Genomic DNA, 22,665 nt, shown 5'->3' on the forward strand with positions numbered 1-22,665 from the left:
GATCTCGTGATGTTTCACGCGATTTGTTAGCTATCTTTTATATATATACACACGTATATACACACACACACATACATATATATATTTATTGTATAACGATGAAGCTATCATATGAATTTTATGAATGCAGCGATAAAATAAGAATCATTTGGACATATCAAAACTCTTTTATTTTTAGCATTAGATCAAAGTTGCCAAAAATATAATCCATGATGCTTGTATTTCCGCAAATGACGTTGCAGTATATACATAAATAAATATATGTACCAAAAGTTGTTAAATGATTATAAAAATCAATTACTCTTTTTTGAGACTCTTTAAATTAATGTTGTTTTTATTAAATTCTAAAACTACAAGTGTAGAAACTTTCGGCTCTCACTCTGTATACTTCAGATGAGAGAAATCGATTTTTATCGTATCGATTTTTTTTTTTTTACTTTCGTGATACTCAATCGATATATTTGAAAAAGTTAATAAGAGTTTATAATAATTTTCAATAGATGTCGTTAGCGACTTCGACTTAATATGATTAGAAATTTTAATTAATTCTTATTGACCAATTCTTCGTTAAGCGATAAGATTAAGATATATCAAAAGTGAAACATTGTACTTTGTTTGGTTTCTTTTATCGATTAGAATCTGACTTGAGATATTTTCTAATAGGTTTTCTGTTACTAAATCAAAAAAAACAAAGTACTTATCAAAGATGAATATTATACAGCGTGAGATCAAAAGTTCTTTTAAGTGTTTTTTTTTATAATTGATTACTATTTTTTGAGATCTTTTAGGCTTACAGTTAGAATTATAGTTTTACAATCTACAAAAAAAAAGAAAAAAGAAAAAAGAAAAATACCTATAAAATGTTTACAAAAGAATCATTAATTATTAAAATTACTTTGTAATTTTTGTCCCAACCTGTACTTTTTGAATTGAATTTTTTGATAATTAATTTATTCTTACAAAAATAAAAGAGAAAGAAGAAAAAAAGAAAGAAAAAAAAAAACAAATTGGATATATCAAAGATCATTATTTCAACGATGTAAAAAAAAAAAAAAAAAAATACATATGTAAGAAAGTTCTTAACAAAAATCTATTTGCATGAGTCAAAGCCCACGGACAAACTTAAGAAGAGAAAAACACATTCGTGGGACGAGAAAAAAAAAACAAAGAAAAAACTCACCTTTCTCCTTAAACGCATAGTACTTGAAAATACTGGTCTTCCTTCCTGTTTGCGTATATTCCATACCCTTAAGGGCGAAGGTGGAGTCATCCTCGAACGTGTCGTTGTCACCCCCGTTATTTTTCCCGCCATTTGCCTCAATCTCTCCACCATTTGTACTTCCATTTTCTGTAACCTCTTCGCTCTCCAGAACTTCACTTTTTACGTCCTTTTCTTCTTCTTCCATTAAACCGGTTCTACTTGAGAATGTACCAGTGTATACCTTTTCTAAAAGAAAGAAAAAACACAAAGAAACACGAAACTCTTAGAAACCAGTGTTCATATTGTAAAAAAAAAAAAGGCGGGAAGTCTAATACAAGAGGAAAGACGAAATGGCGGGAGAATGATAATTTGAAAATATAAATACTTATCGATATTATTACATTTCGAATATTTATTTCGAAAATTTAGTTTGAATTTAAAAGGAAAGAATATTGAAAGAAGAAGAAAAAAAGAATGAGAAAAAAATAAATAAATAAATAAATAAATAAATAAATAAAAGACGAACGAAATATTTCCTCGAATTATTTGATCATTCAATATTAACGATATAACCAATATAATTCAATATTAATTATATAAATAAAAATAAAATGATCATGATACATGAAGTATGTTTCGATTTAATCGAAAATTTGGAACGACAAAAAAAGGAAAAAGAAAAACAAAAATAATATAATATAAACAATCGTCCGTCGTCGAAAAGAAAACGTACCGATTGTGATTTTCGATGATGAACAAAAGTGAATAAGAAAAAGAAAGAAAGAAAGAAAAAAAAGTATTCTCGCGAATCCTAGCAGAGGGTCCTACCGGCAGCGACCTTTGGCAAGAACTAATCGTGTATCGGTGGCACACCTTTTAACAGTTACAGAACGGTACGGCAAGCCACGCGTGCTCATCGAAAAAGACAGAAAGAGAGGGAGAAAGAGAGAGAGGGAGAGGGAGATATATAGATAGATACATAAATAGAAAGAGAGGAAAAGAGAGAGAGAAAGAGAGGACAATACTGTAATGAAAGGAGTAAATTTATATTAACGATAACAGTGTCCCTTGTAGTTTATAGCTTGTCCCTTAAAAAAAAAGGAGAAAGAGTACACAAGAAAAAAGAGAGAGAGAGAGAGAGAGAGAGAGAGAGAGAGAGAGAGAGAGAGAGAGAGAGAAAGAGTATACAAGAACATTATATGTATATATATATATATATATATATATATAGTCTGTCCTCTTTCCTCTTGAGGATGTCTCGTGGTCACGGCCAGTCAATCAGTCGACAAGTCGTCGTTCTAATGTTAGAAAAGACTCATTGCCGATCTAATCTCATCAATGATATTTCTTATGAGTTTATGTTTATGAGTTTTAATTTATAAATGTCCTTCCATGTTTAAGAGTTTTAAATTATAAATATCGGTGTCATCGAAAAAAAAATGATTTAGAAAACTATTCCATCAAATCTATCTTCTTCTTTTCTTTTTTCTTTCTTTTTTTCTTGTATGAAACGTTTTACAAAATTCTAAATTTCTAATTCGATAAAAGTAATTAAGAAAGAGATCGTTGATATAAAAATTTTGTTATTTTGCATGAGAAATCAATAATAAGAATAATCGATTGAACGTTTAGAGAAGTTTGCATCGTACGTATCGGGACGCTCGGTCTTTGACCAAAAATAGGTCACAGGTCATGGCCTCATTTAGTTATGTATGTATGCAGTCAAGTAGTCGTCCGAAGAACTCTCTCGTTAGTTCAATTTATTCGTGAACGTTTTTAAAGTCGAAATTGTGATTGGACTTACATATGCATACTTACATTTTCTTTTTTCTTTTCTTTTTTCATTGTGTTTTCTTTTTTTTTTTTTTTTTTTATTTCACATATAATTATATAGAAGACCGTAATCGAGTCTTATCAATTAACGGCAATAATTAAGAGAAACGTTCGATGAAATTAACATATCTCGATGGATTGGTTAGAGAATAAAAGTGTTAAAAAATATGACCGTGTTATTTATTTAGGGACATAATTCAAAGTATATTATGTGGGCCACATTCGTTTTTCTTGATAAACTCAATAAAAATTCTGATATGGACAGGTGTCTACATAATTCATATCGAATGCATTATGTTTACATTGTGTGCTATATAAGAAGAATGAAAGAAAAAAGAAAAAAAAAAAAATAACGACAATTCAATAGCCGACGTAAAACGTATCTTACGTATACACCTTTGTTGACAAAAGGATACAAATATTAAAATTATGAATACGATAAAACAAATTACAAGAAGATAAGATAATAGTTATCCTTAATGATAAGTCAATATAAAGATTTCTATTAGAACGAGAAAAATATATATAAACATAGAAGCGATATATATACATATAAAAAAAAAAAATTTGTCAATTTTGCAAAAAGATAGTCAACGTCACTTCCACAGTAAAGGCATTCCAAACAAAGGCGTACGTTTAAATTACGCAAGCAAATGATGGAGAATGTAGTCTGTAAATATATTTATGCCATTTATTCTTGATGCAACATAAATATGCGCCATAAAAGCGCCAAGATTTCAGAGATCCTGGGAAGCATCTGACTATCCAACAATATAATTTCGTTGCGTTCTTATATAGTTATCGAAACTATTTCGAACAATTGCGAGAAATAGTGGAAGAGAAAATAATTATTTTATGAGATATAAATTAAATATATACGATTTTTGAATACCACAATACGTTTGCCATATATTATAATTATATTTCTTTCGATTTGCAGCGAGTTACAACGATGTTTAATAATTATTTTTTATAAAAAAACCGCAAATTAAGTGTAAACGAACACAGATTCGTAGCCACCTAGCGACGAAATGGATGAAATAGACACGCGCTGGAACGACCACGTGACTCATTCGACTATGGCGCGCAGATTCAAAGCGTAGCCAGGTATGACGATCGATTGTAATGCGGCTCTAAACGAACATTCGATCTATATAGATAATTTTCTCTTCATAAACTTCTGATTTCTTTATATACATGTGAATCTAAATCAATATGTAGTATAAATGTTATTAGTAAGAATGTAAAAGTAAAATTCATTGCGTCTAAAAATATATGGAAAATAAATAAACGTAGAGGCTTAAAGTCTATAATTAAATTTCATAGACATGGAAATAATTTGTCTGACCTTTGTATATTGATTGAATAATTGAAGCGTGAGTAATTGAAAATAACATTAGGACACGGTCAATCTTGATATTATCCATTTATCTTAACGCACTTTGCTTTATTACTACTCGTTATACATAAATATTGATGAAATAATATTATCGAAAAAAAAAAATTGAATACTCCAAGAGATTTAATCTATAAGAAATACTCACGTGATTAATTTCAGTTCTAAAGTAACCTTAATAACTTATACTTCTCAAGAATATTCGTACTATTAATATAAATATCTAAACGAAGAGAAAAAAAAAAAAAAGAAAAAGAAAGAAACAAAAACATGTTGAACAGTGCGACATCTTCGCGCCACTTATCGATATCTAAACGCATAGCTTAAGAAATGATCTAAAATGATATTTAAGTATTGTCGACATCAAACTTCACTCCCATGGATTTGTACATTCAAAAAGGTTTGTAATGGAAGTACGCTATGGAATTCTGGGATCATTATGTCATACCGGTATAGAACGCGTAAAGAATGAATTGTAACGATAGTACATAAGAAAGGATCAATGAATCATTTCGTACAAAAAAATTGACGATCGCGTTCGAAGAAGTTATGTTTAAGTTAGTGAATAGATAAAAAAAAAAAAACTATGTTTGTGTTGATACTCACATTGACAAAATGTGTAAAAGATGACCGGTGAACGAAACTAACGCCCCAGTGTGGACGTAACTACACGATCAATATCCGAATACGGAAATACATCTGTTTCGGTTCCAGTCTAACCTGATGCACGTGTACAAGTATGTTGTCGAAAGATGATACATCCGAAATCAAAGAGAACGATTGTACGACGGCGCCAAGTATCGAATGTAATCCTCCTCGTGGTACAACGTCCTTACTACACAATGGTTCGCTGTTGTCTGCTAGCGAACTAAATCTTTAGTAAGCAACATTGTGCCAAAGACGACACGTGATTGGTACATTTCAATCGGACACAAAAAAGAATGGTTATTGAAAATCTTTTATTTTAATCTTTACAAGGTCGTATAAATTTTTCGTTAATACATATCTCTTCTTCAATTCTATTTTTTTTTTTTTCTAATAAATCAATACCACTAATAAAGTATACCAATTAAAATATTATTCAATGAAAAATTATTAAAATGCAACGTGTGGAACTGACATGTTTGTATAATCGATCGTTTAATCTCGCGATATATCGATATGTTCTATCGAAACGATATATATCGGATCTTTGTAATTCTCTCAAATGCCGGGAAGTTTAGCTAAGCTACGATCACATGGAGGGAAAAAGAAGCCGGAGAACGATAAATGGATCGACTTTGTCTACGGCAACTATGGTTTCTACAGTATTTTTCCTATTTATTTTTTTACTTTGTGCGACAAAGGATGTTACAACACATAGATTGAATGTACCGAGAGTTTTGTTACCTGTATTTAACGATTTTGCTATAAATTTTACTCTTGAAGTAACGGATGGCGGCTGTTATCAATGGTGATTATAATTATTTAATTGACATAAGATTGATAATTTATTGCGTATTATTAGAAAATTTATAAATTATATATATATATACATACACGGGTGTTACCATACTTGATATCATTTATGGCCATTACCTTTGTTTAAAATTATATATTGCACATAACCTGACATAAACATTTATTATGATTTACAAGATTAAATGCTGAAGAAATAGTTTATTTCAACTGGTATACTGGTTTAATTATGTTTTTATTATGATTATTCAACATATATTAATATAAATATTTAATATCGCCTTAGGTCAACATCGCGTTTGGATATTATTCAACTTATTCCTATAAGCGAAAACTTCGATAAAAGTTGTTCTTCGAGTATTATGATCCAAACTATTACTAGAGAATCAACACGAAATACGGCTATAGTTTTGGCAGAAGATGTTAACACGGGACAATTGTTACGTTGTGATGTTATAGTAGATGCAATATTTTCTTTAAACCTTGTTACTACAACACGAGAATTGTATATCGAAGAAGCACCTGAGGCTTTTGAAGTACGAGCTTACGACGAGCAAGGTATTATTTCATGGAAAAAGTAATAATTAATTTTTAACTAATAAATTAATTATAAAAAACATCACGAGTATTCTTTTAGGAAATGAATTTACAACTTTGGCTGGAGTAGAATTTTTATGGAGCATTGGTAATGCTGATAAACGTGCTCAATCCGATAATAAAATTCCTGGTAATGTTTTACGATTTTTAACATATCAGGAATCGCAATATGAAACCCCTCTAACGGTGGTCGAACTAGATGCAGCTGGTAAAAAAGGTCATGTAGTACTTTTAGAAGGAATTCGTACTGGTACAGCAAAGGTAAATAATTTAATACATATTTATATCCAAAATTACAAATTAAATTTTACTTATGTCTTTTTTTTAGGTTTCTGTAAAGTTACCTTATCCAGAGTATAAACATGTTCCACCAATAGAAGTTGAATTAATTGTTATAGCTAATCTAATTATTATTCCTTCAGAAGTTACAATGATGCAATATGATAATTTCAAGTATAAAATAATGCAGGTATTTATATACAATATATCCAAATTCAAAACTGGCTATAGCGCCATTAATAGTACTATCAATCGAGAAACTAGCGTTGTAAAGAATTGAATTGTATTTTAGGTTCATCAAGGTCGTTTGGAAATAATCAATCTTCCTTCTAGTCAGTATTATTTAGAAGCTGAAAATCCAGATATGTTAGAAATTAATAATGATATAAGTACTGCCTATGCGCTTTCGTTAGGCAGAACTAAAGTATTTCTACATGATAAAAATGTTCGAGATGAATATCCGGTTATTTTACCTTCTGCTGTGGTCAATGTAAATAGTGTAACATATATTTCTCTGGCAGTTTTACCAAATAGAAATTGGGGATTGATTTTAGGACAAATGCATGAGATCATTGTCGAATTATATGATAAGTATGTTAAATCAATATATAAATGAATATTAAAAAGTCGATCATATTAAATATCCTTTTAACTTTTAGTAAAGATCACAAATTTCATATTGGCGAAGGTATTGAAGTATCTATTAAAGTGGATGAAAATTATTTTGATCCAAAATTTGTATCACAAAATGGAACTTATCTCGTTGGTGTTCCTATTGCTTGCGGAACAATGTTAGTACAAGCTTCTTTATATGGAATAACAGATAAGCATGGAAAAAAAATCGCTCTTCCTTCACCACTTTCCACAGAAGCAGAACTTGTGATACACACGCCTGTAACAGTTCGTCCTCATGTATTAGCTGTTCCATGGGATTCTAAAAGTAAATCGCGGTATGCCAAATCATATCACATTTAACTATAATAAATATATTTTCTTATTGAAAAGAAATAATATTTATATAATGAGAATAAATATTATCCTAGATATGACATAGCTTTAAAAGCAAATGGTGGTGATGGTTCGTATGTATGGATAAGCAGGCATTCGTCCATAGTAACGGTTTCTCAAAGTGGAGGTATAAGAATTTTGGGTCCAGGATCTTCAGAAATAATCGTCGCGATGTCAAGAAATCAGTATAACAAAGATACGGCAAAGATACACGTATTACCACCGTCAAAATTGAAAATCATAGAGTATAGTATTGAGGCAGCTGTTGGCGAACCTATACATTTGCATATTGCGTTATATGGAAAATTAACTAATGGATCGGATAGCAAAGAAATTCCATTTAATGATTGCAGAGATATCAATTTTGAAACATTTATTCCTGATGGTAATTTTGCACAGAATTTTAGCAAAGATGTACAACCTATCGGAGTGTCATGTGCCGTAATTACAATTATCAGTTCAAGCGTTGGTATATCTCAAGTCACTGTAGCATACAATGCCAATGGACAATATTTAACAGATAACATAACTGTGTCGGCGTATGAACCATTAGTAATTGTACATCCTAAAAAAAGAGAAGCGTTACTTGCCGTTGGTTCTTCTAGAAAAATAATATTCAAAGGTGGTCCTCATCCATGGTCTAGTAAAGCACAAAGCTATTCACGGAAAATGGAAAGTTCTAATGAAAAAATTGCCGAAGTAATAGAGCATACACATTCGTTAAGTATATCGTACGATATATCTGTGTTCGAAGTACTTTGCAAAACATTGGGAGAAGTAATATTAACGTACACAGTTTCGAACGTTCCTCTCTTACCAAATTGTAAAACTACTTATGCAATGCAAACAGCACGAGTTACTTGTGGAAAACCAAGATATATTTATCTTCAACCAGAAGTTAAAGACAGTAATAGTTGTCCGCTCAAACAAAATTCAGATAAAATATTAGCTCACAGCGATAAAAGTCAAAAATTTATTATAATAGTAAAGGACGAAGATGGGAGGCAATTCGATAACATTACGAGTTTAAACATAGAATGGAATATAAAACCTTCTGCCGCTGGTCACGTGGAAACTTCAACTGGCTCCATAGAAGAAACGTTTACAGATATGCAAGTAGTTTTGCCAAAGAGACATTACCAAAATATTGTATTTACGAAACGTTTTGGAATATTTACAGTATGTGCTATAATAACTGGATATGAAAAACATATTCTTGGAAAATTACGAATAACGCCAGAATGGCCGGCATTTCCTGTTCAAAATGATAAAGGCAATATCGAAACACCTTTAATAGAGAATTGTGTTGAAATAACATTGGTAAATGATACAATTCTTAGCCCAAATAAATTAATCATTTTGAATGATCCAAATGGAAAATATTACTTAAAAGTTAGTCAAGGTTCTGGATATTACGAATTTATTTTAAGTTCGAATGATGTCGCTGACGTTCGATACATGGAGCCAACAAAAGTAATCAGTGTTACACCAAAAAAAGCAGGAACAGTTCATATAGCGTTGAGAGATCTTTGTTTACCATCGAAGGAAGCAGAAGCTATTATTGAAGTTCAACAATTAGCTATAATAGAGACAGATGTTGTCAATAAAATCGAAAAGGGAAAATGTGTAATAGCTGCACTTAAATTATTAGATACTAATGGAAATATAATAAAATTACCATCTTTAAATGCATTGAATTTTAAAGCAAAATTCGAAAATAAATATATCGAGATCAAACAATTGTCTCTAAACGAACATGGTAATCCGCCGTACGATCAAATGCTATATAAGGTATCTGGCGTTAATGAAGGTGAATCTCAATTAACTTTCGTTAGCGAAGCAAATGAACAAGAGATACAAAGTGAACCAATCTCGATTCAAGTTTTTCTTCCTTTAAAAATACATCCGAAAAATCTAACGATATTAATCGGAACGATCTATCAAATCCAAACAATAGGCGGTCCTACGAATGCTGAAATAGAATTTTCAACAAAAAATAACGAAATTTTGAGTATCGATCATAATGGGGTTTTTGAAGGGAAATCGAACGGACAAACCAAAATTATTGCAAGAGCTATTGGTCTTAACGCAAAAGGAAATAAAATCATTTATTCCGAAGATTATACTACTATTCATGTATTATATCTTGAGGGCATAAAAATTGTTACACCTGTGACACGTGTAAAAGTGGGAGGTACTTTTCCACTTTGGGCATTTGGTATACCAGAATATTTAACACCCCTTATAATAGGATCTATGCAGTTGCCGTTATCTTTTTCGTGGTCTTCTAGTGATTCTACCTTGCTAAGTTTACATAATATGTATGAAGGGACAGGAATTAATATTCGATATCAAAACGAAGTATCAATAAGAGCAAGAGCTTTGGAAGCTGGTTTAGTAACCATTTATTTAAATGTCACAGTACCATCTAATGTATTAACTGGTCTTAGAAATGAAATGACGTATACTACATTTGTGAAAATAGAAATTTTCGAAGAATTACATTTAATTAATCCTGCTTTACCAAGTGGTTCGTCTCTGATATTAATGTCTCCAAATTCGATGTTAAAACTACAAACAAATTGGGATAAGCATGGATCAGTTACATACCAGATTATATCAACTTCGCAACAAAATAATTCTAAAGATCAGAATGCTTTAAATTTAGCATCAAAAAGTTTTACTGTTGACAATGGAGTCATCAAGTCAGGCGATCATTTTGGAAGAACTATTATTTCTATCACTAACGTAGAAACGTATAACGTAAAACAGACGTTAACGATCGTTGTCGATGTAAGTTAATATAATATTTTACGTTATATCACACATGCAGGATATCATGATATGTAATATGTGATAAAATTTACCATAGGTTAAACCCATTCATTACATGATGCTTTCTTTACATTCAAAATTACGTATAAGAAGCGGAGAAGAATTGAATATGTTACCTAAAGGAATGGAATTGGATTATATTGTAGAATATTATGATAATGTTGGTATGAAATTTCATGCTGCTGAAACCAACATTAAAACCACGTTAAATCGCGTTGATTTGGCAACGTTTACCACTAATCCTGGAAATTTGATAACTACTAAATTTATTGAAAATGGAGAATTAGTTGTTAAAATATTTAGTGATAAATATCCTCAGGGAATGTTTGATTATGTACATATGAGACTGGGTGATATAGTTTTTCCAACGAAGGTACTACTTATAATACTTGTGTTTCATCATATTATTCATTATTTTAATCAATATGATATTATTTTGTAGACTACTTTGACTGTAGGTGATATTGTATGCTTCTCTATGCCACTTCTTTCGTCTGATGGTGATCCAGGCTACTGGCAATCTACTGCACCTGAAATATTAATTATTGATCCAATAACTGGTATAGCTAGAGCAAGAAACATAGGACATGCTGTTGTCAAGCATAGTCTTGCCAGTCATATGCAGGGTGAAATAGAAGTAACCATTCAAGCAATATCAAAGGTATTGTAAATTTATACTTGTAACAGTATAAAAATATGTTTAAAAAATATATATATATATATATATATATATATTTATTTATTTTTCTATAGGTATCTATAGTACCGCTACGAGGCAAAAATGTAACTGGTTTTGAAATATTCAGTGTACCACTCGTACTTAAGAGTAAAGATGAACAGATTAAAGAAAATAACGTATTGTCAAGAGGTTTAGGAGGATGTAGAACTTATTCCTCATTCGCACTTACTTCTTTTCCATATACATGTAACATACAACTTGTACCAAGTAGCTCAATAGGTGCAAAAGATATGTTTCTTGTTAAACCTCGATTTAGCATTGTAACTGGTCAGTACAAAACAAAATATTTATCAATATCAAATAAAGAAGTATACAGTTTTTTATTTATTATTATTATTATTATTATGATCAATATTTTTTATACTTGTAGGTTTCTATTACTGTGACATAATACCAATGGGTTCACCGAACGTAGCTCTCAGTACATTAGAAGCTCGTATACAAATTAGTGCACGAAGTCGTGATATTGAAGCAATTCCTTTAGAACTTACGTATCTTCCACCTATATATGTTAGTACGAAAGAAATATTATTTATCAATCCACATTCTCAAACAGTACCCATTGCTACGCTAGACATTTTCGGATTACGATCAGTATTGGAACATGTTACTGTAAGTTATACTATTTTTTTACATATCAAGATTGTTGAGTGTATTATTATTTATTTTATATTATTTTTAAGGTTGAAGTACCAGATGGAATAACTATAAGTGGTCAGTTGATATCCAAATCTGGAATTCAATATCGTCTTCGTTTGATGAATAATCAAGATGATGTCCAAGGGCAAAAAATAATGATAGCAAATGAACTTACCAAACAAAATATTTCTGTAAGTGATAATAAAAGAAATATATTGAATGATATTAATACTTAACTTAATATTTGTATTTATTTTTCAGCTTTTTATTCGCATTTCGAAGTATGATCATTTCATGCCCTTCTCTGGTATCCAATGGGTTGATTATGTATATTTTCACAGATATACATTTGGAACATTTGCTGTTATTGTGATAACTTGTTTTTACGGTAAGATTAACTCTATCAATTTATTATAACGTTTATTGTTATTCATTAAATTCATATAATTATAACAACAGAAATTTTAATTTATAAAGAAATCTATATCGTGCATAATATTATGTGTTTTTTATTTTCAGTATGGAAAAATAAAGTGACAAATGTTGATTTAACGATAAAGAATAAAAGCGTTTTTGGTATGTATTAAAGAACATTTAATGTGTAAGTACACATTGAAAAAAACAAAATTAAAATATATTTCATTTGTAGCTGATAAATGTCCACCACCAATAAGAAAAACCAGCACACCATATTCTACTACTATAAATACATCAAATATGTCTAGTCCTCGAAGTCCGACTACACCATTAAGACCATTTTCAGCATTTGAACCAGTCTATGGTGATCCTCGTGGTCTTTTCACGCCATCAGTTAGACGGAACCGAACTTTAAATTGAATGGTTAATAAAAAATATATGTGTTAATGTAAACTAACCATTCTAATTGTCAGTGATAAAATCATTGATGAGAGTGTTCTATATTATTATTATTTTTATTATTATTATTAATTATTATTATTATATGTAAAAGTTCTTATAGAAAATCTGCATACAAATATGCATAATGTACATTTTGTAATATAGTTTTATACTATAAAATTTTGTACGGTAATCAAGACTGTATAAACACATCAATAATAGGAGTTATCAAATTGTGTGATTAATGTTTGTGTTACTATTTAATAGAAGTTATTGTTGACTGGCAATCTATACTTCCTAGTCGAACATTCACGCTTATAATTATGAGAACAAAAAACCGTTTTGTGTTTATTCTTTCTATGTAAAACAGAAAATCACTTTTGTATCATTTTACAAATTATAATAATATATAAATCTCGTGTACTTATATATCACATAATGTCTGTTATAAAGATTAAAAAAAAAAACTTATTTTATTACTTATTTTTTCGATAAGACACATTGAACGTGTGAACAAAAAATAGATAAAATATGAAGAAAAAAAAAAAAAAAATGTATGAAAATTTAAATAAAAGTTGTTCTTACAAGTTTTTAATTAACATTTTGTTTTTTTTGTATAAGTTTTCCTATGCTTATAAGAGATGCCAAATTAATTGCAACAATTATACATGTACATTTCAAGATAATAGGATCATTTATCATACTTTTTCTATTATTTAAAAATAAAAAATAATTCTATAGAGAAATGATATATATCAATAAATTCTAAATATTTCTATGAGATGTTTTTTTTTACAAATATATAAATGCATTTATCATTTAGTAGAAAGTTGGCAATATTTATAAATAATATCCATTATAAAAATAGATGCACAAACGATGGAACAGTCAAATCTCTTACAACATTGCAAGTGAATTTTCTTATAAATGACCTAGATTTTATTATAATTTAATATTTGTACAAAACACACACACTTAATGTTTTTTTGTAGTTTTCAATAATTTTTCGTATTTACTTTTGCTGGAATACCATAATGCGAATGGAATAGCTAATGATGGTAAAGTCATTATAGCAAACCCAGCCCAATCAATCTGAAAATGATTCATAATAAGAATAAAATCTTGGTTTTAAACATTTAATAAATAAATGAAAAAATATTTACCACATGGGATGAAAATTGTTTATCATAATCTCTAAATGAAACAATGAGTCCTTCGCCAGGTTCACTGCTTACTGCAACTTGAAGTCTAGATGCATCTTCTTTACGCCGATATAAAACTTCGGCAGATGTGAAGTTAAAGTATCCAAATTTACGTGGTCGTACAACCACTGTATGACTCACATTTGTAAATGGTGGTACTCTATCTATTCTAGCATTAAGCTCTCCGCTTACATGAGTAAAATGATCAGGATGGAAAGAATTATCGGTAATTTCAACTTCTAACGCAGCTGCATTACCAATGTTGTAAACTGTATACTGTTAATTATAGGTTAAATAAAGGAAAAAACTTTTTTTTTTTTACAAACAATTAATAAATAATATTACAATTTACCTTCACTATAATATCCATATTTTCTACTAGATATTTATTAAGAATTTGTTTAGATACTAACAACCTGGCAGCTTCTTCCCCTTCCTCTCCATATACGGTACAAAATGCAGCAAATGCTGCGAGTAAAATTTGCCACTTCATTCTATAAAATCATACAAAATAAAAAAAATATATGTACATTTATATTATTAATAAACATTATACACATGATAGAAATTAATATTTTTGACATCCAAATTAATTACATATTATTGTTTGGAATATATCTTGAAAAAAATATCTCTAAATGATTAATATAAAATAATTTAATATTTATTTATTTATTGTTAAAAATTTATTTATTGTTTCGTATTGAAACAAAATTATTTGGAAACCTGTTGTTATATAGAATTTTATGTAAGAAAATGACAACAATTGGTTAAGTAAATCGTTCGTTTAAATATAAAGATTATTTAATTTTACATGTGTATAGAATTAATACATTTTTTATCGAAAATATTGTAAATTTAAAAATTTTTACCTTATTAAACCGCCTCACTCGTGTCAATTACGATACTATCACACTACACGCGTAAAGACATTTGAGCAAGTGCCAACAGCGCCCCGTTCACTGCCACGTTTCGATAGAATAAACGTCTTTCGTGTACACGAATTACTTCCGGTAAAAGGTATTTAACGAAATGGCGCCGAAAATGAATCCGTTTTAATTGTGATTATAAACATTTGAGATTGTTGATAGTTATTTGTTTATATTCTTAAGATTTTTATATTGCTTCAGACAATAACATTTCATTTCATCGATAAAAGAAACAATTAATTTCAAATTTAAGTAACAATTTTATAAGAGGTTAGAATAAGGAACATAATAATTTTAATATAAAACTTTCACAAGTTTTAATATATTATTTCTGAATAGTAATCTTTTTTGATAAACAATGACAGCGAAGGTATATCAACCTGATCAAGAATTGGAAACGAAAGTGAAAAAAGGTTAAAAAATTTATTGGAATAAATATTTTCTTATTTCAAAAGAAAATGTTGCTTTTATAAAACATATGATTGTTCTTGTGAATTTATTATTGATTATTTTTCAGCAACTGAAAGAATATCTGAGAATATGCATATAGTAGCAAACGAGCCATCATTGGCATTCTACCGATTACAAGAACATGTTAGAAAGGCATTACCACCTATGGTAGAAAAACGAGTAGAAGTATTGGCTCTTCAACAACAACTTCTGGGTAGATGTTACGACGTCGAATACGGAGTTAGCGCAATTAAAGGAATGCATGGTGCTGGGAAAAGTTTTGAGAATACTTTAGAGTTTATAAAAAATGCAATATTTTTCAAGCAACAATTAAAGTACGAAGAACAACGAAGGCATAAAAAAGATGGAAATAGAGATTCAGTTTATAAAAGACTTTCTGCACATATTCCTACATTGGATCATTTACCAGATGAAATATCGGATGTTGTTAGAGAAACTGCGAATAGAGTAGAATCTATGATGAATCATGCTAGGCATTCTGGAGAATTACAAAGATCAAATACTGTCCATAATTGAAAGAAGGAAGATTTCTTTTCCTATCTAGTCTGTTTCTTGTAATTTATATTATAAAATTCCAGAAAATTCCTTAATATTAAATAACAGATATAAGATTGATATAATAATCTATTTGTTACATATATTATATAACACATATATCATCTGAAACTGTTGCATGTGAATGTTTGTGAGTGTTCACATATATGTAATATATTAATAATGTTGTTATTAATGTTAAAAATTCTTTAATGAATATTGTAATATCTTTTTGTTAATAAAAAATATGACGACCTTATATATATATATATATATATATATATGTGTATATATAGACATATATTTCTTTATATCACAATTAAAATAATAAAGATAAAAAATTAAAAAAAAAAAAAAAAAATGAAATTGGTTGAATTTAACGCTATCAGATGGCTAGTCCACATGTATTGCCTCGTGACTTGTAACGTGTCGGAAATTGAATATAGCTTTGTCTAAAAGAGCCATAAGTTTTTGTAACCGCGAATCTTGAGACGCGTTTATAAAATATATTAAATATCATTACTTTCAAACTTATTTTGCAATAACTCTTGAAATGAATTCTTTTGTTGAAAAAATGATTTTTCTTAATAACATAAGAATATTATTGTTCCATAGTTGGTAACAAAAGGGCGTTGACACGCAATCAGAAAAGCGAACCTAGAGAGACACGTGAAGATGCATCTTTGACTATCTTTTATTATATCAGTGGTTGCACTGTTAACAATTCGTTGTATTGGTTGACTTTTATATGAATTCATTACAAACATGTCAATTAATTTAACAAAAAACAAAGATACGTTGGTGGCCGCTTGGCACAGTGTAGTCGACGATAAGTCGTCTACTAACTGGTAGGCTTTTTGAATTTTTCATGCTTCATTACATTTTTATCTCTTTACAAAAATGTAATAAATTTATATAGAAATATATGTATAAATATTAATTATATATTTTATTATTTGAATATTCTTTATTTTACGTTTTTCTTTCTCTTTTTTTCGCTATATATATATACATATATATGTAATAATTATACTAATAAGAACATAGATAATGGTTTTTATCTGTGGTAAATTTTTCACGATGTTAAAAAATCGAATGAAATACACATTTTTTTTTTATATATATTAGAAAGAATTATATGTTTCTACAGGGCTGTATTTGGATATGAAGGTCAGACAAATAACTTGAAAGTTGTTGGTACAGGGAATGGTGGATTAGAAGAAATGATTGATCGTTTAAGTAGTAGTCATATTATGTATGCCTTCTGCCGTGTGATTGATACTAAAACAAGTTTACCAAAATGTTTATTAATTAATTGGGTAAGACATTTTATTAGTATCAAATAACATTGATTAGTATAAATGTATGTTATGTAGAGATATACAAATACGTTTTTTTTAGCAAGGAGAAGGTGCACCTATTGTTAGAAAAGGAACATGCGCAAACCATATTAGAGATGTAGAAAAATTATTAAAAGGTGCACATATAACAATTACTGCTCGTTCCGAAGATGACGTGGAAGTTGATGTTATTATGGAGAAACTTGCAAGAGCTACTGCTTCTGCATATAAATTTAATGAACCACGTAGTGAAAATGATGCACACACAGGTCCTATTGGCACAACATATAAACGGTATGTTTTCCTACAATGTCAATATATATTTTTTAATTTAATAAATTTTTCTTCTATTTGAATACAGTTTATACATTATTGAAGATTGTTTTATACTTTATTTTATAGAGTAATACCAGAACAAGAAATAAATGCAACGGAGAGAGATCAATTCTGGCAAAGAGAAGAAATTGAAGAAAAGAAAAGACTGGAACAAGAAAGAATTCGAAATGAACAAGAGCGTCAAAGATTAGAAAAGGAAATTAGAATGAGAGAAGAGAAAGAAAGTCAATTGAGAGAACAACAGGTCTGTAAATAAAATTTATTTTTTTATCTGCTAACTGTTAGCTTTTATCATTGTGACATTGTTATTAAACATTATCAGGTATCTGCTAAGGAAAGTTCAATAGCAAGACAAAAATTAGCAGAACAACGTGCAGAAGAAGCAAATAATTTACGTAATCGTATAGCAGCTAGTCAACAATATAATGAAGATAATGATGATGATCATAAATCTAGAAGCGAGGAATTAAGAAGACAAAGAAGCAAAGAAGCGCAGCAATTAATCGCTCAAAGAACAATAAATGCTAGAGCTGTTTTTGAACAAAATTCTGCTGCTGGACAAATGAAATCTTCTCAAGTCCAACATTCTTTACAGAAGGGTGGTCATGTAGAAGCTGCTAAAAAAGCAATTGAGGAAAGTCAACAAAAGGAGCATGTAGATATTAAACCTCAGGAAGCAACACCAGTAGAAGTAAAAAAGATAAACGATACAGAAACATTAACAAATTCTGCTACAGAAGTGGTAAATACTATTACACCTCATGATTCAAAAATATCTTCACACGAAACAGAGACTGAACAAACTAATAAGGAAGATATCACTGATAATGAATTATATAATCAGCTTGATGGTTCTTATTTATATTTTGATCCCAATAATGAGGGTATGAAAGCAAGAGCTTTGTATGATTATCAAGCTGCGGATGATACAGAGATTACTTTTGATCCTGGTGATATAATCACTCACATAGATGCCATTGATGAAGGTTGGTGGCAAGGACTGGGTCCTGATGGGACATATGGATTATTCCCAGCTAATTATGTAGAAGTTATTGATTATAATACAACATGATAGAGGATATATTTTGGACAACAAAAGACAAGCAGAAATATTTGGAAGTTTTTTCTTCTTTATATGTGAGAGATACTTGACAGGTTTTTAAATATCAGCAAGTGTTTCAGGATATCAGAAGTTAAATTAAGATTTACAGTGATATGATTAGGTGAAATGTTTGCAATATTAATTGACTATTTAGTATTAAATTATGCATTTTATAGTTTTAGAAAAAGGAAATAAATATGTGCACATTTTCAGCGTTTGTAATATGATTATTTAAAACTAGATTTTATAGTATTAGAAAAAAAAAAAAAGAAATGTCATTAACATATTAATTGGGAAGATTTTGAAACTATTAAACAAATTATATTGCCCATTAGTCTTCATAATAAAGAAAAAGTCTTCCCAAGCATTACATCATAAAAATAAAAAAGCTAAACTTAGGTAAATATATCTTTTTATAACATTCTATATCAGAACTGATATAATAGTCACAATGTATTTAGTAAAGATTACTTAAATATGCCCTGTTATAGTATTATATTTAAGCATACGCCATACTTTAATCAATAAAGATTGAAACTTTGACATAGCAAATTTATGGTATTGATAATATCCTCCTCCTTATATATCATTGTGGATTGTATGTACAAAATTGCTTTTATTAGCAACATATGGTATACAATATTACCTTCACTTTTACTTTCAATACATCTAATGAATAAATTTATAAGATTATGAGACACAATATTCGTATTAAATCTACTTTACTATATGACATATAAATTTCGATAGTGGTAAGTAATATTGGTCAAGAAAAAAATCAATAATTATTTTACATAAATAAAATACATAAAATCATCTTCGATAGTTTTGATTTTGATTACCACTTGTACTACTAGTCCCACTAGCATGACTCAAGAATGCCAAATGTCCTTTAGGACACTTATTTGCATAATGACCTTTTTGACCACATTTATAACAAGTAACTTCTTCTAATGGTTTTTGAGGTCCTCTTTGAGGTGGCCCATTATGCATATTAATATGATGATGTGGATTATGAGAAGTACCTTCCATCTCTTGTCTAACTTGTGCTTCTCTTACATCTGGAGGCATTTTATTACAATAAATTGCTTTGTGACCACCTTCACCGCAGAAATGACAAGTAATCATAACTTTCTTTCCTTCTTTTGGTTGCATGTCCTGTACTGCTGGTAATTCGAATCTTGGACTAAAAATAATTGTTAAATTACAATAATCTGCTTGTATGTATAACATATATGTTTCACATAAATGGCTATTTTTATTATTATTTGTCAACTTACTGCATGAATTTACAATTTGGACCTTCTGGACAAAATCCAGCTAAATAGGCCATACAAAGAACACGTCTTACATGCCGATGTCTGCATAATGGACCATGTCTACAAAATCCACGATCGTACCATGGACAATCGCGAACTTTGGTTTCAGGATCAATGTGTAGAAATGGACATTCCTTATTGTGACAAGCATCTAATGATTTATTTAATGATTAACTTTTATTTCTTTATTATGAGAATATCAAATAACAATAAGAAAAAGTACTCACTAAATCTGGAATAAAAGTAACATTCTGGCATTTTTGTCATGTCATATTCATGCAAAAATTCACATTGATCGCCTTTTTTACATAATCCTCTTAACCAATGTTTACATACAATTGTACGATCTCCTCGAACATGTCTAAACGGACAAGAGGCTCCTTTTACGCACGTACCTCTCGGATAAAATTGACATACTGCTGCAATTGATTCTAAAATTTATTTTATCACCATTAATAAATAATGTCACTCAATAATTAATAAAAATAAATTAAGTCATTTTTTCATTAATCATTGTATTGTCTGGCACAAATAGAAAAAATTAGCTCATGATAAACTATACTTTTTCTTTTCTTTTTAATTTATATATACATATATATATATAAATTATATTTTATAAATTATAAATAATATTTTCAGATATAACCTATTTTTAAAATTACGTACTATCCATTCCGGTAAATGGTAACGATAATGCTCCATATTGTTCATCAAGTGCAATTTCAATATCAAATCGCATATGATCCACATTTGCTACGATACACTCCATTTTAACACGATTAGATTTGTAATTATACACATTCAAATATTTATATTATATACACACGAAATGTTATGATTGACATAACGCGTTTCAAGCAAATTGAAACTGCCTATTTAATTCGGTACTAACAACCTTGTAAGTACAACCATTGAAAAAATTAGTAGTCGGACTGCATTAAATTCTTAAGTTGGCAATACTGCTGCTTCGTAAAAAAGTCATTCGAGATTACCCGGCATCGGCATCGTTAATTTTTGTGTGGTAAGTAATATTATAAAAATTATTTAAACAACAATTGATCGATTTTATTATTACATATAACGGTTTATGTCTTTTCAAACATTTCTAATATGATTTTTATGTATTATTTAAAGATTAACGCAATAACTTTTTTCGTTTCTAACACGAAAAATACGTTTGAACCATTAGTCAAAATTCGATGTGATTTTTGTTTCCAATAAATTCTAAAAGATTCTATTGTCCAATATTATAATACACAAGTAATATCGGTTGTTTGAAAGAAGGATCTCATTCGTAAAGACTTGTCTTGCGAACAAAAGAACGATAACTGCTTCGTGAAATTAATCTTCGAATTTGATTCGTTAGATTTGCTAGGTGATAAAAGTTCGTGTGATTTATGAAAAATAATACTTACAATAATATCACAAAATTAGAATAAATTTATTAGAGAACAATAAAGTAGGTTATATAGTAAATTATATACGTATAATATATATATATATATATATGCACGTAATAAAGGAATAAATAATTAGAAGAAAAAGAATAAATATATAATTATTATATAAAATATTTCGAAAGCTTCTGCGACGTAATGAACTCGTCAAATGTCGAGAGGAATATGATCGGTATTTGTTTATACATCGAATATATATAATACGAAGCTATTCGCATTCAAAGATTACAGTATCCTTCAAATAATTATTTGCTTTGAAAAAATATATACTTTTCATAAAATTACAGAATTTCAATGTTTATCATTCTGGTATTATTTACTTCGTCGAATTTTATTTTATTTTATTTTATTATTATTATTTTTTTTTAATAGGATACTAATTACGTCATCGCTTCAACGAATATGAAGCTAAGCTTCTATAAAATATCGCGTGGTGGTGTTTCGATCGCCTATTTTCCAGAACGATCGCAAGCACAGAAAGGAAGATGTTTCTTTTGGTAATTATATTTTAATTTAATTATATAAATATCAGAATTTATATCTAGAATATAGGGTTTAATTACTATTACAATATTACGAATATGTTCTTCATTCAAATGTTAATCTAATATCGTTAGAATCGAGTTAGAAATAAACAAAATCGATCGAGTAAATTAACTCGATCGATGGTCGTGTTGCTCGATTTAAAAAAGATCGTTACACTTAGTCCACGATTTTTTCTAATTCTTCATAGCATTTTGAAAAGACGAAGTAAATCTTTAATTTACGATTGTCTTTGTTAGTTTATCTAATAAGAGCAAAGTTTAGTTTAACTTGAAAAATAATTTATCTTTGAAACATTTCGTTATAAAAAAGATACTTTTTATTACAGTTTGACTTTGATTAAGAATAATATGAGAGATGGTGGAATGAAATATATATACATATATATTTCATGTATGTATATAGTCAATCAAGCGTGGGCACAGAACTATGTAGAATCGCCCACGCGGATTTTGCTGCATATATAGGTTTACTGCAGGGCGAATAGTTCGGCAGTGTACCTGAGACCGCGATGAATGCACATGTGAATCAGCATTGCAGAAAATTTCGTGAATTTTCTTTCTTTTTTTTTTCGACAATTATCTTCCCT

At 29.1% G+C, this 22,665-nt stretch overlaps 6 protein-coding genes across 6 annotated transcripts in view; 3 read left to right on the forward strand and 3 right to left on the reverse strand.

Annotated features, from left to right (window-relative positions):
- Window positions 1-5,284, reverse strand: part of LOC122637762 (glycerol kinase-like) — a 16,665-nt gene extending 11,381 nt beyond the window's left edge. Inside the window, exons 1-2 of the mRNA XM_043830107.1 lie at window positions 5,037-5,284; window positions 1,181-1,447 (exon numbers count right to left, since the gene is read on the reverse strand). Coding sequence (XP_043686042.1) covers window positions 1,181-1,406 — 226 coding nt within the window. The 5' untranslated portion in view covers window positions 1,407-1,447; window positions 5,037-5,284. The remainder of the gene's footprint in view (window positions 1-1,180; window positions 1,448-5,036) is intronic.
- A 241-nt stretch (window positions 5,285-5,525) lies between these two features.
- LOC122627402 (nuclear pore membrane glycoprotein 210) lies at window positions 5,526-13,088 on the forward strand. The gene is made up of 15 exons (XM_043808506.1): window positions 5,526-5,883; window positions 6,175-6,446; window positions 6,526-6,746; window positions 6,814-6,954; window positions 7,057-7,355; window positions 7,424-7,714; window positions 7,808-10,565; window positions 10,645-10,980; window positions 11,050-11,268; window positions 11,361-11,613; window positions 11,717-11,958; window positions 12,030-12,176; window positions 12,247-12,373; window positions 12,505-12,561; window positions 12,635-13,088. The coding sequence occupies exons 1-15, from the start codon at window positions 5,669-5,671 to the stop codon at window positions 12,820-12,822; spliced, it is 5,766 nt and encodes a 1,921-aa protein (XP_043664441.1). The 5' UTR covers window positions 5,526-5,668; the 3' UTR covers window positions 12,823-13,088.
- A 356-nt stretch (window positions 13,089-13,444) lies between these two features.
- On the reverse strand, window positions 13,445-15,050 carry LOC122627405 (translocon-associated protein subunit beta). Its single transcript, XM_043808510.1, has 4 exons — window positions 14,918-15,050; window positions 14,398-14,539; window positions 14,007-14,321; window positions 13,445-13,935 (listed from the first exon to the last, which is right to left on the reverse strand). Exons 2-4 carry the CDS (start codon window positions 14,536-14,538, stop codon window positions 13,819-13,821), a joined length of 573 nt encoding a protein of 190 aa, XP_043664445.1. The 5' UTR covers window position 14,539; window positions 14,918-15,050; the 3' UTR covers window positions 13,445-13,818.
- Window positions 15,051-15,066: 16 nt separating this feature from the next.
- LOC122627406 (BLOC-1-related complex subunit 8 homolog) lies at window positions 15,067-16,260 on the forward strand. Its single transcript, XM_043808511.1, has 3 exons — window positions 15,067-15,244; window positions 15,314-15,387; window positions 15,492-16,260. The coding sequence occupies exons 2-3, from the start codon at window positions 15,333-15,335 to the stop codon at window positions 15,959-15,961; spliced, it is 525 nt and encodes a 174-aa protein (XP_043664446.1). The 5' UTR covers window positions 15,067-15,244; window positions 15,314-15,332; the 3' UTR covers window positions 15,962-16,260.
- A 140-nt stretch (window positions 16,261-16,400) lies between these two features.
- On the forward strand, window positions 16,401-18,753 carry LOC122627403 (drebrin-like protein). The gene is made up of 5 exons (XM_043808508.1): window positions 16,401-16,827; window positions 17,130-17,298; window positions 17,381-17,613; window positions 17,722-17,899; window positions 17,978-18,753. Exons 1-5 carry the CDS (start codon window positions 16,745-16,747, stop codon window positions 18,725-18,727), a joined length of 1,413 nt encoding a protein of 470 aa, XP_043664443.1. The 5' UTR covers window positions 16,401-16,744; the 3' UTR covers window positions 18,728-18,753.
- Window positions 18,754-19,462: 709 nt separating this feature from the next.
- LOC122627404 (cleavage and polyadenylation specificity factor subunit 4) lies at window positions 19,463-20,952 on the reverse strand. Its single transcript, XM_043808509.1, has 4 exons — window positions 20,743-20,952; window positions 20,304-20,507; window positions 20,038-20,227; window positions 19,463-19,943 (listed from the first exon to the last, which is right to left on the reverse strand). Exons 1-4 carry the CDS (start codon window positions 20,843-20,845, stop codon window positions 19,571-19,573), a joined length of 870 nt encoding a protein of 289 aa, XP_043664444.1. The 5' UTR covers window positions 20,846-20,952; the 3' UTR covers window positions 19,463-19,570.
- Window positions 20,953-22,665: the final 1,713 nt, after the last annotated feature.

Source organism: Vespula pensylvanica, chromosome 2, assembly GCF_014466175.1.
Source record: "Vespula pensylvanica isolate Volc-1 chromosome 2, ASM1446617v1, whole genome shotgun sequence".
Taxonomy (NCBI): domain Eukaryota; kingdom Metazoa; phylum Arthropoda; class Insecta; order Hymenoptera; family Vespidae; genus Vespula; species Vespula pensylvanica.

Bases quoted from the DNA above. Each gene is read 5' to 3' on its own strand.
- LOC122627402 (XM_043808506.1), top strand. From the start codon at position 5,669: ATGGAGGGAAAAAGAAGCCGGAGAACGATAAATGGATCGACTTTGTCT. The intron at 6,447-6,525 runs GTATTATTTCAT...GTATTCTTTTAG, and splicing joins ACGAGCTTACGACGAGCAAG to GAAATGAATTTACAACTTTG. The intron at 11,614-11,716 runs GTCAGTACAAAA...TTATACTTGTAG, and splicing joins TCGATTTAGCATTGTAACTG to GTTTCTATTACTGTGACATA.
- LOC122627405 (XM_043808510.1), bottom strand. From the start codon at position 14,538: ATGAAGTGGCAAATTTTACTCGCAGCATTTGCTGCATTTTGTACCGTA. The intron at 14,322-14,397 runs GTAAATTGTAAT...TATAATTAACAG, and splicing joins ATATGGATATTATAGTGAAG to TATACAGTTTACAACATTGG. The intron at 13,936-14,006 runs GTAAATATTTTT...AATCATTTTCAG, and splicing joins AACAATTTTCATCCCATGTG to ATTGATTGGGCTGGGTTTGC.
- LOC122627406 (XM_043808511.1), top strand. From the start codon at position 15,333: ATGACAGCGAAGGTATATCAACCTGATCAAGAATTGGAAACGAAAGTG. The intron at 15,388-15,491 runs GTTAAAAAATTT...ATTATTTTTCAG, and splicing joins GGAAACGAAAGTGAAAAAAG to CAACTGAAAGAATATCTGAG.
- LOC122627403 (XM_043808508.1), top strand. From the start codon at position 16,745: ATGTCAATTAATTTAACAAAAAACAAAGATACGTTGGTGGCCGCTTGG. The intron at 17,299-17,380 runs GTAAGACATTTT...CGTTTTTTTTAG, and splicing joins AATGTTTATTAATTAATTGG to CAAGGAGAAGGTGCACCTAT. The intron at 17,900-17,977 runs GTCTGTAAATAA...AAACATTATCAG, and splicing joins GTCAATTGAGAGAACAACAG to GTATCTGCTAAGGAAAGTTC.
- LOC122627404 (XM_043808509.1), bottom strand. From the start codon at position 20,845: ATGGAGTGTATCGTAGCAAATGTGGATCATATGCGATTTGATATTGAA. The intron at 20,508-20,742 runs GTACGTAATTTT...AATAAATTTTAG, and splicing joins ACCATTTACCGGAATGGATA to AATCAATTGCAGCAGTATGT. The intron at 20,228-20,303 runs GTGAGTACTTTT...ATAAATCATTAG, and splicing joins TTACTTTTATTCCAGATTTA to ATGCTTGTCACAATAAGGAA.